General features: G+C 43.9%; 1 protein-coding gene across 1 annotated transcript in view; it reads left to right on the plus strand.

The window, feature by feature from the left end:
• Positions 1-791: 791 nt before the first annotated feature.
• The window catches only part of ACTR6 (actin related protein 6), a 29,841-nt gene continuing 17,446 nt past the window's right edge, over positions 792-13,186 (plus strand). The window contains exons 1-3 of the mRNA XM_088465390.1: positions 792-1,024; positions 5,523-5,640; positions 8,879-8,947. Of these exons, the coding sequence (XP_088321516.1) occupies positions 864-1,024; positions 5,523-5,640; positions 8,879-8,947 (348 nt within the window). The 5' untranslated portion in view covers positions 792-863. The remainder of the gene's footprint in view (positions 1,025-5,522; positions 5,641-8,878; positions 8,948-13,186) is intronic.

A 13,186-nucleotide genomic window follows, 5' to 3' on the forward strand; every position in this document is an offset into this window, starting at 1 on the left:
GGGTAACCCAGGTAGCTCCTTGGTGTAAAAGGGGACTGGGTTGGATTTCCGGGTCGAGTGACCCGGCAATTCAACCCAGGTAATTTGCAGGGTTTAACACGGGAATAACCCGTGAAACCCTGCAGCGTAAATGCAGCGATCCGGGTCAAGATGACCTGGAGCGGGCCGCACCCTGGCCGACTGGCTTCAGTGGCGTTTGGAGAAGACGTCAACTCCAAGCGTCCACTTCCACGCCAGAAGACCCGGGTCACTGCAGACCCGGCTCTGGTGTGAACGGCGCCGACTCTGAAATTCCTGGGTCAGCGCCAGCTAAATTCTTGGTCTGGTCCAGGTTTGGGACCCTGTTCCAACCTCCGGGTCAGACCCGGAATTTAGGTTTAAAAGCGGTAAGATTGATCCGACCAACTGAAAATTGATTGGCCAAATTTTTGCAGCATTCAAGCGAAATACAAAACATCTTTATTTAGGTGTGCTGTATTCAAAACTATTTTATGTATAATATGTATTATATCTGCAAAGGAGAACACTAACTGGAGAAATAATTATATAAGAGGAAACATATTAGCACTATCCAGTTTAGAGGAATAATAATAATAATAATTAAAAAAAACATAGACCACTGGGCCCCATAATACTGTGTGATGTACCCTGCTGCTGCCCTCCTGTGCCCGTGTCACCCACTGCGTTTAGCTGGGTTTGGAGGGATAATAATAAGGTGTCACCCCAGCTCTCAGTCACTCCCATTAAAATTTCATGCTAAGTTTGCAGCCCGATGCTTTACGGCGCACCTCACACTTGTCTAACAACTTGCAGTCAGACTATCTATACGCAGGGAGGTGACCCTAGTCCTCCCATTTCCCACAATGCAGCGGGGAGAGCGGCGCCAGGCTCGTACGGCTCACGTCACACAATTCCCGGATGATCCTTACACTGTATGCGGGGTTTCGAGACCCGGGATGACCACCTTGGTGTTAGATAACGGGGCCTACACTGCAAAGCTCGGCTACAGCCACGGACAAGTCAGGTGCGCTGGGAGCGGTGCAAAGAGCGCCACCGGGCTGCTTACCATAGAGTTCCCATATAGAGTGGCAGACCCGTGTACTGTCTATCCTCCTTCTCACTCACCGTTGGGAGGACCAGCTGGCCATTGCATGCAGCTAGCAATGTCTTATTATGGATTATAATGCCGGCTGTCAGTGTTTCCTATGCGCTGTACTAGGGGTCCTGTTGGAGTTTAGCGTTATTATTGACCGTTATTAAAGGGCACTGATGACATTACCAGCCGTAATGCTACAATAAAATTGATCTGTTTCATTTCTACCCCAAGAATAACCTGCACCACTGACTTATTCCCCACACGCATGACCAATGATGGACATTTATATGTTTCCACATGATCTCTTACTATAAAACTATTGCTTTGTGCCACTTTTACTAGAATTGTAAAATAATAGAACATGTAACAATTTTCCAAAAGGTGGCCCCTGGTATCCCTGCAGGAGTAGATAAATTATAATGTTTTTGTATTTGAAGCCACATTCCCATATATTAACAAACTTTGCAAGACAGTACAGCTTATTACGGCTACGCGCAGTCATAACTGATGATGAGATGAAGTGTAAATTATTTCCATATCCACAAACACAGCATGTATAATGACAGAAGCTGAGTGGTTGGTACTTCATCTTTCTCCAAGGTTTGATAAGTCTCACCCAATTTTCGGAAGACAGATTTATATTATATTTGGTGACCACAATGTCCATGGTGTTGGACATTTTATTAATTTAATCTCCAGGATCAGTCTAATAAATTATTGCCATACAGAAAATTGAACAATCCTGGTATACATAGTAAATGTATGATTGCCGGCTTTTTCAATGCATTTACTACAATTTCCAGCTTTTTTAATGCACTTTACTATGATTTCCGGCTTTTTCAATACATGTAATATGATTTCCGGCTTTTCTAATACATTTGCTATGATTTCCGGCTTTACTCATACATTTTTGATGATTTCCGGCTTTTTCAATACATGTAATATGATTTCCGGCTTTTCTAATACATTTGCTATGATTTCCGGCTTTTCTCATACATTTTTGATGATTTCCGGCTTTTTCAATACATGTAATATGATTTCCGGCTTTTCTAATACATTTGCTATGATTTCCGGCTTTTCTCATACATTTTTGATGATTTCCGGCTTTTTCAATACATGTAATATGATTTCCGGCTTTTCTAATACATTTGCTATGATTTCCGGCTTTTCTCATACATTTTCGATGATTTCCAGCTTTTTCAATACATGTAATATGATTTCCGGCTTTTCTCATACATTTTCGATGATTTCCGGCTTTTTCAATATATGTAATATGATTTCCGCTTTTCTAATACATTTACTATGGATTTCTGTCTTTTTCAATACACTTTACATTGTTTCTGGCTTTTACAATGCTGTTACTATGTTTCCTGCTTTTACCCACACCCTACTAGAAGAGCTAAGATTTGATGGGACTACAAGATTTAGATTAAATAGGGAGACATACATCAATTATGAGGGGAGATGTGTCTGCATCTAAATGTATGTGTGTATATTATTAACTGTGTATACATCCCAATAATTAGTGGTGTTTTAGCTCTGTATAGTAAACTGTTTTATGAGAGTATGCATCCAAATATATTAGGGTTATGAGAGTATGCATCCAAATGTATTAGGGTTATGAGAGTATGCATCCAAATGTATTAGGGTTATGAGAGTATGCATCCAAATGTATTAGGGTGCAACTCTATATGCAAAGTCTGTATTTTTCTAACCAATAGTATGTGCCTGTATTTGATCATTTTGGTAGGGAGAATCAAATTTAGCAGCCCATGTAGTCCCTAAAGAAGCAGGCAGCGTACTGAATCAATCATGTGTATTGTTTAATTCAGGCAAACACAGGATTCAGAAGTTGCTAATTATGGTGCTGAAAGCTCACTGACTTCTGAGTCTTTCATTGCTGGAAAGTCAATGGGAACAATGCAAGCCATTTATGTAATGATTTGTTTAGGTCAGTGTTGGCTAACCTTGACACTCCAGCTGTTGTGGAACTATATATCCCAGCATGCCCTGCCACAGTTTTAGCATGCCCTAATAGCAAAACTGTAGCAGTGCATGCTGGGTTATGTAGTTCCATAACAGCTGGAGTGTCAAGGTTAGCCAACACTGGTTTAGGTTGTTCTTCATTGATGCAGCACTTATGGGTCCATGTATCAAGCCATTTTTACATAAAATTATGCAGAAACTAGTTTCTGCATAATTTTATGTATTGATTCTATGTACTAATAGCACAATGCATGAGATTTCACAGAAATCTCCGGCAAAGTGCTAATTAGCACTGCAGATCGTAGTCCCCATTATTGTCAATGGGGACTACGATCTGACCATATGTACTAAACTCCAAAAAGCGATGCTTTTCGGAGTTTAGCATCAGTAGTTTACACCATCTTCAGATGGTATAAACTACTGTTTGCCTATGGGGGCTTCCCGGTGAAGGAGAGAGATCTTTCGATCTCTCCCCCGCAGCCCCCGGCCGGCCCCAGAAGCTGACGCTGCGCTGTGCGCATGCTGGGGATATGACTTGCGGTTACCGCAACCGCTCTCCCTGCCAGTTCCCCATAGTACATAGCCGGATATTTTTATTAAAAATGAAATGAACCCACAGAAAGTTAGGTACATAATAATCGCAGGAGTACCGCAATTATTAGTACATACGCCCCTTAATCTGTATAATTGTACATTTGAAGAATTGCAGTTGTGGCAGGACCAACGTCTTTCGGCACTGGGGATTCGCATCACAATCCCTGTGATGCACACACAAACTCATGTGTCACCATTCAAATTACATTGTAATGTTAAGTACATTTAAAAACAAATAATAGGACTAATCCTGTTTTAAACGATGATTCTAATTTTAATGCAGTTACTTAAAAGTTGATTCAGTAATGTTCATCCTTGGTTCCTTCACTTTTGTGAACAAGTGAAATGTCACCCAGCATAAGGCAGGCACACAAAGACAAAGAGGTACATTTACTAAAATGGAAGTTCTATTTAAGAAGTGATGTTGCCCATAGCAACCAATCAGATTCTACTTCTCATTTATGTAGCACCTTCTAGAAGATAATACCTGGAATCTGATTGGTTGCTATGGGCAACATCACTTCTTAAATAGAACTACCATTTTAGTAAATTTATCCCAAAGCCTGCATAGTGCTAAACACATTCTCCAGTAGCTTGCTCACAACTAGAAGTGACAAAGCAATGTAGAGAGTACATATAGACCTTTTCATTAGGACTATATTAACTTCTGTAATATCTATATTTTTCTGATATTCCCATCAATACAAGCACCAAAAATTTAATTTATAATTGCTTTAATCCCATGTAAGAATGTAGCCTTTGAGTTTGATGCTTGCTCTTTTATTTATTACCAGTTATTTATATAGCGCACACATATTCCACAGCGCTTTACAAAGAATATTTGGCCATTCACATCAGTTTCTGGCCCTGTGGAGTTTATAATCTATATATCCCTACCACATGCTCACACATTAGGGTTAATTTTAGTTGGGAGCCAGTTAACCTACCAGTATATTTATGTAGTGTGGGAGGAAACCCATACAAGCACAGGGAGAATATACAAACTCCACACAGGGCTGTAGTGGGAATCAAACTCATGACCTCAGTGCTGTGAGGTAGTAATGCTAACCATTACATTGTCTGTGCTGCTAGTTCATTTGTATAGTCCACAGACTTCTATTGTTTTCTAAAAATGCTTCGTTTTGTTGTCACCAGCAAGATTGTTTACATAGAAACGTTAAGCAGCATAGGCAAACATGGGGGTTTCCGTCTGCCTGGAAACCCCCCTCCCCAGCCCACACCATGACCACAATAGAAATAGTAATATAATAGATTGTTACTAGTGCTGTATGTTCTCAGTATAACAAATGAAATAATTAGCACCACCTGTGGATCTTTTAAAATGTATCAGCCAGTAATAACCTGTGCACAAACTAGAAGATCTGGAAAACATGCACTGTTAGAGATGCACTGCTATAGAGCCCAATATGTAGTACATATACAGTATGTCCAGGGCAGTGCTAGGTCCTTCTGCTGCTCTTCCAGGCTCCCTGACTTGCTCCAATAGTCTGGAATGGTGACCACATCTAAAATAAATAGGTTCAGCTCAGACAGGATGGCCTACTGGCGCATCTAATGGCTTATTGTGATCACTGGCCCTGTATATGCTGGAATTAATACACACAATAGACTTTGTATGATGCTTATTAAAGCTGGTTAAGTACATATTCTGCCCTCTTCATTGACTGGCCATACACGCTCTAAAATTAAGCCTTTGGAAACCCCCCTCTGGAAATCCTGCGTTGCCACTGAGCAGGACTACTGTAGTACTTGGCTTTTAGTGTTTTTATGTCTGTGTTACTAGCTAAAATACTCATATGTTTTTATTTATCATGTTTCTTTTCAGTGTTATTCCTAACTGTCAGTTCAGATCAAAGACTGCTCGCTTAAAGACATTCACAGCTAATCAAATTGATGAGATAAAGGATCCCTCTGGTCTTTTTTATATACTTCCATTTCAGAAGGTAATATTTGATATATTATGTAGCTAAACATTGTGTACTATTAAGGGAAAATCCTCAGTGCAGAAGGTTGTAGGTTGGTATGATGAAATTAGTTTATAAGTGTAGAAAAGCATTTTACATGAAGTAGGATCCAATGTTTAGCAATTCATATTTATATGACCAGGGCCGGCCCTAGCCCAAATTTTTTGGTAAGCGAGTAGGTTTTTTGGCGCCCCCCCTATGCAGTGCCCGCGGTAGTGGTCCCCCCTGTGCAGTGCCCCTTGTGCCCCCATTAGTAAGCTTATATAGTGCCCCCAGTAGTAGTCCCCCCCCCATGCAGTGCCCCACTAGTGGTCCCCCCTTGTAGTGCCCCTAGTAGTAATCCCCCCTCTTGTAGTGCCCCTAGCAGTCCCCCCATTGTTGTGCCCCTAGTGGAGGTCCCCCTCCCATGTAGTGCCCCCAGTAGTAGTCCCCCCCCCCCCAGTAGTAATCCTCCCTTCAAGTGCCCCCAGTAGTAGCCCCCCTTCAAGTGCCCCCAGTAGTAGCCCCCCTTCAAGTGCCCCCAGTAGTAGCCCCCCTTCAAGTGCCCCCAGTAGTAATCCTCCCTTCAAGTACCCCCAGTAGTAATCCCCCCTTCAAGTACTCCCAGTAGTAATCCCCCCTTCTAGTGCCCCCAGTAGTAATCCTCCCTTCAAGTGCCCCCATTAGTAATCCCCCCTTCAAGTGCCCCAGTAGTAATCCTCCCATCAAGTGCCCCCAGTAGTAATCCTCCCATCAAGTGCCCCCAGTAGTAATCCTCCCTTCAAGTGCCCCCAGTAGTAATCCCCCCTTCAAGTGCCCCCAGTTGTAATCCCCCCTTCAAGTGCCCCCAGTAGTGATCCCCCCTTCAAGTGCCCCCAGTAGTAATCCCCCCTTCAAGTGCCCCCAGTAGTAATCACCCCTTGCAGCCCCCCCCCCCAGTAGAGAGACACGTAATAATAATAAAAAAAACACTTACCTGAACCCCCCCGCTCCTGCTCCCGCCGGCGCTCTCAGCTACTCCCGACCATTCTCCAGGGCCGCTTTGTATTATGGGAGAGACTTCATGACGTCATGAAGTCTCTCCCATTACCCACTGCGGGAGCCAGAAGATGGCTCCCGCAGTGGGAGCAGCAGCAGCCGATGAGAGTCTGACAGACTCTCATCAGCTGCTGAAACAAACACACAGCTGCCGGCACCGGCGGATGTGTGTTTGGCACTGTGTAGTGCTGACCGAACTCCGTCCGGTCAGCGCTACACGCGCGGTGCAGCTGTGTCACAGAGACACAGTCTGCACCGTGGTAAGCCTCTGATAAATCTGCATGGACGCGGCCGCGGCGCCCTTCATTATGTGGCGCCTTACACGGCCGCGTACCACGCGTAACCATAGAACCAGCCCTGTATATGACACCTGTTAAGTGGTGATTTACAATTTCACTTGTAGGTTATTGAATGTGATGACTCTTGGGGGCAATTCTATTATCAGTGATAGCTGCAAGTTGCTGGTTTTCGGACCTTTTTCACAGTAACGTGTAGCCACCAACATTGCTTCCTTTGTGCACATCACCAGTAACTGAATCCTTTCCTTGGAGGCCATTTGCCTTTTTTATGCTTTACTCTGCATTCTGATTATCCTTGACCCTATTATGGGTCAAGGTTGTCCACAGATGCTTCCCATTACCCAGCTCGAGCCCATAATTTCCTCCTTTTATCCGTATGTGTAGTGAGTAGCAGGTTCTGCTGCAGTTCGGGCAACGTCTTGCCAGTTAGTTAAAATAGATAATGCTCTAAGGACCATATTCAATTAGCCTGCGAAAAGTTGGAATCGCCGATGACGTCATTTCCGCATGTTTCATTTATCCCCGTATTCAATTTCAAAGACTTTTCGCCGGTGCGAAAAGTCTTTGTAAAAAAACGGGGATAACTTTTCACCATGTTTTACTTGGCGAAAAAAAAGTGCAGAATTGGGGTTAGGGGTGCAGGCTTTAAAAAAAAAAAAAGCCTGCACCCCTGGTAATAGCCCTTAAAAACGAACTGTCAAAAAACAGTAAAACAAAAAAAAAAATAGGCACACTCCTAAAATTATTTAAATTTTGGGGTAAAAAAAAATTAATTAATTCAGGGGGTGTTCACGAGTATGCGGCAGGTGTTTTAAAGAATGCGTTTGGTAGCGGCAGGTGTATTTTTTGAAGAATTTTCAAATGCGCTTTAGGGACTTAAAAATATGCTTGCACCCATTTTCATGTACCCCAAATTTGATGGGCATATTTTTTTTTTTACAAAAAGAAATCCTAAATGCTATTCTTCACAGGCCTAAAAAAAGGACTTGCCGCAGCTATTTAAAAACCTGACTTCCCTTCTGCAGCCAAAATGGTGGTACCCATAGTGATCCCCCATGTCTGGACATTTTTAGGGGGTCCCAGGACCTTTTCCCGAAAATTCCCGTTTTTTTGCAAAACTTACCTTTCCGCCGGCGCCCGTTTTTGCTGATTCCTAATTGAATACGGGGATAAAGCGGGCGTGCACCCAATACTTTATCCTTGCAAAAACTCTGATGTGGAGTGAAAAGTCCAGCACGGACTTTTCGTTCACATACTTAATATGGCCCTAAAGCTGAGTAATATGAAGCCAGGGGAGTGGGATGAGTATTTTAGGCAGTACATGTTTGTTTCCAGTTATTACAAAAATTTGCATAGTTGACCTTTAATAGAAAGTGTTGTTCCAATGTGTTGGGCATGGTATCTCGGCACTGATAATGCCGGTGATCAGAATCCCGGCAGCATGTTCCCGAAGGTTTGAAATCCTGACGCATGCAGGTAAGTATTGTAACACTATTCCTAACGCTAACCCTAACCCACCTTTTTCACAGCCTATCCCTAACCCCCTCCTGCCGAATCCTAATCCTTCCACTAGTGCCTGACACTAACCTTTAACCCTAATACTCATGGTTGGGATTCTGGAGCTGGGATACTGACTGCTGTCATGATTCCGGCTCTGGGACTTTGACTGCTGGCATTCTGTGCGCCAGGATGCCGACTACATTCCATTTCAATTAAGTGCATAATTCTATGATAAAACAAATGGAAATACATTCTAATCAATAAGATTATGGTATTATATTTAGGTAATGTAAACAAGTTTGTCTCATTTCCAATTAACACCATGTAGTTCAATTATTGTTGACACAATACTAATCCATTAAAGCTATAAATTGAAGGAGTGTCTTTATTTCTAATAATAGGGATATTTGGTGAACTGGGATGTCCAAAGACAAGTATGGGATTATCTTTTCGGAAAGGAAATGTTCCAGGTAATGTATAGCTCATAAAAATATACTGCTGTACTTTATGCGTGGCATAATAAAGTGTGCCTTGACCAGGAAAAGCAATGTAGTCATAGACATTATATAGAATGCTATTTGTGGGTCCCAGGGACATCTCACTTTACTAAAATACCACATGGTATATGCTTCGCATGGTGGACAATGACCCTCCAAAATCCATCTTTATACAGATGTGGGGTGAGAGGGGTTGAGGCAAGCGAGCACATCTCTTTTGATGTGTTAAACTTTGTTAAAGTAATGTATTAATTTTTTTGTATACAATGATGTACGAAGATATTTCAATCTTCAAAACAAAAATGTATCCATTGATGATTACCATAAGCTTTATACAGTCAGGTGCATATATATTGGGACATTGACAGAATTTTCATATTTTGGCCTCTATTCACCACCACAATAGCTTTGAAATGAAACAAACAAGATGTGCTTTAACTGCAGACTTTCAGATTTAATTTGAGGGTAATTACCGTATATACTCGAGTATAAGCCGAGTTTTTCAGCACAAAAAATGTGCTGAAAAAGTACCCCCTCGGCTTATACTCGAGTCAAGTGTAGCGCTGACCGGACGGAGTTCGGTCAGCGCTACACACTGCCAAACACACAGCCGCCGGAGCCGGCAGCTGCGTGTTTGGTGTAATCAGCAGCCGCTGAGAGTCTGTCAGACTCTCAGCGGCTGCTGCTGCTCCCACTGCGGGAGCCATCTTCCGGCTCCCGCAGTGGGTGATGGGAGACACGTCGTCATGACGACGTCTCTCCCATGCAAAGCGGCCGGAGGAGTGGACAGCGGCGGGACCAGGAGCGGGAGTTTAAGGTAAGTGTTTATTTTTTCTCCTTCATCTACTAGGGGACACTGGAGTTCAAGACAGTGGGGTATAGACGGTGGTAGAGTAGAGCCTGGCACTTTAAAAAAATCTAGAAGTGTGACTGGCTCCTCCCCCTCTATGCCCCATCAGCCCCAGTTTTTAGAATGTGCCCGAGAGAGCCGGAAGCACATCAGGCTGTCTCCAGCCTTTTTTGAGTATAATTTATATTATATATATTTTTTTAGAGCTTTTTATTTAAAGCATTGAGGACAGGCAGACTGTTTACTGTGGCAGTCTGCCTGCTACGTGGGAGCCGCCGGGAGGGCACCACACGGCTACTGCAGCCTGTGTCCGGTGACCCTGAGGGGGGACTTTAAACAGAGTCATCGGACTCCATGAGGACCCGCCACAACTGAAACCGGTTCGTGTCCGGGTTTCCTCATTTGCCCCCCAGCCCAGCAACCCGGCCGCAGCAGTTTGTAAGTATATCCCACCACTCCTGACTAGCTGGAGCGGTGGGCCAAAACGCTAGGCTTAGGGACAGCGCGTGCTGCGCGCTTGTCATACACAGCTCCTTCCAACCTGCCACGTGGTGGTGTCGGAGCTGCTGACGAGATCCGCCGCTGCACTCAACAGTCAGCGTCAGGGTCTCTGGCTTATTCCTAGCCATCACCCTCTTAATTTAAGGAGGGGATGGAGCGCGGTCCCTGCAACATCAAAAGCGCGGTGATGCCGCGGCGGTCACTGAGGACACCTGCTCCTCCCTCCTCTATATAGGAGTTGTAGTGCTGGGTGAGTAGATCACACAGTAATGATAGACGCCGCACTGCTGCTCATTAAACAGTACAGCGCTGACAGGCGAGGTCCCGCCATCTGCCACAAGCAGTGTAAGGTGCCGGCTTCGGAAGCCAGACGAGTCCCTCTACAGGAGGCAGTGCAGCGCTGACAAGCAGCGCGGTCCTTGGCCCCTGCGCAGAGTAGGCTGCTCTTGTTGAGAACAAGGGCTCAACCTTATAAATAAGTGGGCAGAGGTGAGCCTTACAGTGCGCACGCGCATATATAAAAGCCGGTATTATAGAAAGGGCGCGTCATGCATGTTAGCGGCGCCATCTATAGTCTGGCCCGTGCTCTCCCTCATCTGAGAGCAGCGCGGTTCTACCAGTGCTCGCTTCAGCAGAAGATTAGCTCTATAGCAAAAGGGCTTTAATGTTATAACTAACCAGCAGCTCTCCTCTAATGTACAAAGGAGGAGACGCCGCGACCCTATGCTTTTTAGTGGCTGGGCTGACAAACGGAGCGGTGTCATCCCACAGCCTCCGGACGGGCACTTAGTACTTCAGCGGTGGCATGGCTTCCTCCACTATCGTGTAGCAGCTTGCTTTTGGGGGTGTTTTCCTGTTAGCGCAGCAGCGCAGACATTCTCTGCATTAGTCCCCCCGCGAAGAGGCACCCCGGACGGAGTGCTGTGCAGACAGCCGCCTGCATGAGGGAAAGCACATTAAGTGTAATGGTTAGCGTTACTGCCTCACAGCACTGAGGTTGTGGGTTCAGTTCCCACTACGGCCCTAGCTGTGTGGAGTTTGTATGTTCTCCCTGTACTTGCGTGGGTTTCCTACGGGTGCTCCGGTTCCTCCCACACTCCAGCAGCCGCCTCCTGTTTTCCCTCTTTCGGGCTTCCCTGACAGCAGGGATTATTAGCATGGGTCTCCTAAGCGCCACCCTCCCCCTCCTACGCTGGGAATGCTGAAGCGCAAAAGGTAGGGGATGCCTGTCACTGTTTGACAGGAGTAGTGCTAGCTATAGTAGATAGCTGGTTGCTAGCAGTATGGGAACTAGCCCAATACCCTTTTTGCTTAACACCGCATTATGCGGTTATGAAAGTAAATGACTGGTATTACCCCAGCTTAATCTAATTGCTTGTGAAGGCTACCTCAGGGTGCACTAGCTACCCTGCCTAAATGAACATTGTTTTACATTGGCTCACCTTAGTCACTGTTCTGGTGCTGCTGCCAGAATTTATGGTTATAGCATACCCTTAACCCAGGGTTAGCAGATTATTGCGTCCCATACCCAGGTTATGGCTCACCTTATAGAGGGGCAGTACTCTTCCCATGCATATATGTGGCAGCACATATACTAACTTATAGGCTGGTCTTTAAAAACTTCTAGTTCTCACCAGCCTTCTGTGTTTACCTTAGAAGGTATGCATATGTGCATCTATATAGATTATATTTTAGGTGCTCCATTCAGCAGCACATACAAGAGGAAGTTAGTTACTGCCGGTGTGGTGGTTGGCATTAGTGCCTCACAGCATGGAGGTTGTCTTTTTGATTCCCGCTTTTAAAGTAAGTAACCAGTAACAGAAGGGTCCCAGGATAGTCTGGGATAGCACGCTGCTAAAATATCCTGCTTCCTATGCCGTAGCAGAATGACGACCACAGGCGGCACATGAGCAGTTCCCCTGCGTGGAGGTAAGCCACATGTATGTATGTATTTGTATTTTATACTAAGCCCTGCTTTAAAATATATACTTGTCTGGAGTGAATTTTGTCTTATGGCTCAATTCCTTCCATAGCTCTACTATGGCTCGTGTTCTATTTTCAAAATATTATCGTCACCTACTAATCTTGTATGTAGGTATGCATGTTTGGAGATAAATATCTATCGCTTCTTATCCTTACCATAAAGGTAGAGGTAGGATCTGTTATCAGTTTTATGTCTGGTACATAGCATATTTTAAAAGAGAGGTTCTGCGATTGGAGGCTGGACTCTCCTGATGCGGTAGTTAATACAATAACTCCGCTTTACACCATCTGTCCCTAAGGTTTTGTATGTGGGTATATACCTATATTCCACGGATGGGAAGCCGCCTGGGATTACCAATAGCTGTCAGCTTTATCCATATATATATATATATATATATATATATATATATATATTAATGGTGGCTCTATAGACTAGAGTCAAGTTCTGCAGCTTACATAATGATAGTCGCAATTCCCTAAGGCATTGCTTCTATTATGAACCTTATACATGACTGGGGCCTTCTTGTATGTACATGTGTGTGTGTATGTATATATATATAATATATATATATATATATCATATGTACTTTAATCCTCCTGGGGTTATAGTTCTGTTCTTGTCAGTCCCTATCTATGACGCCCCCCTTTAAGGTGATCTATGATTATTTTCAACTTTGCACTTGGTAGCAAACTTATAAGACACTAAGAAGGCGGGATATTTGTGTATGTATGTGTGTATATATATATATATATATATATATATATATATATATATATATATATATAGCATGCTGATCTCCTGAGGCAGGACATGTATAGATATGGCATGCTGATCTCCCCGTGCAGGAGTCTGACAAGTAAACTTGCTGTGTAGGCAC

The sequence above is a fragment of the Taudactylus pleione genome, unplaced genomic scaffold (assembly GCF_031769625.1).
Source record: "Taudactylus pleione unplaced genomic scaffold, aTauple2 ptg001990l, whole genome shotgun sequence".
NCBI lineage: Eukaryota > Metazoa > Chordata > Amphibia > Anura > Myobatrachidae > Taudactylus > Taudactylus pleione.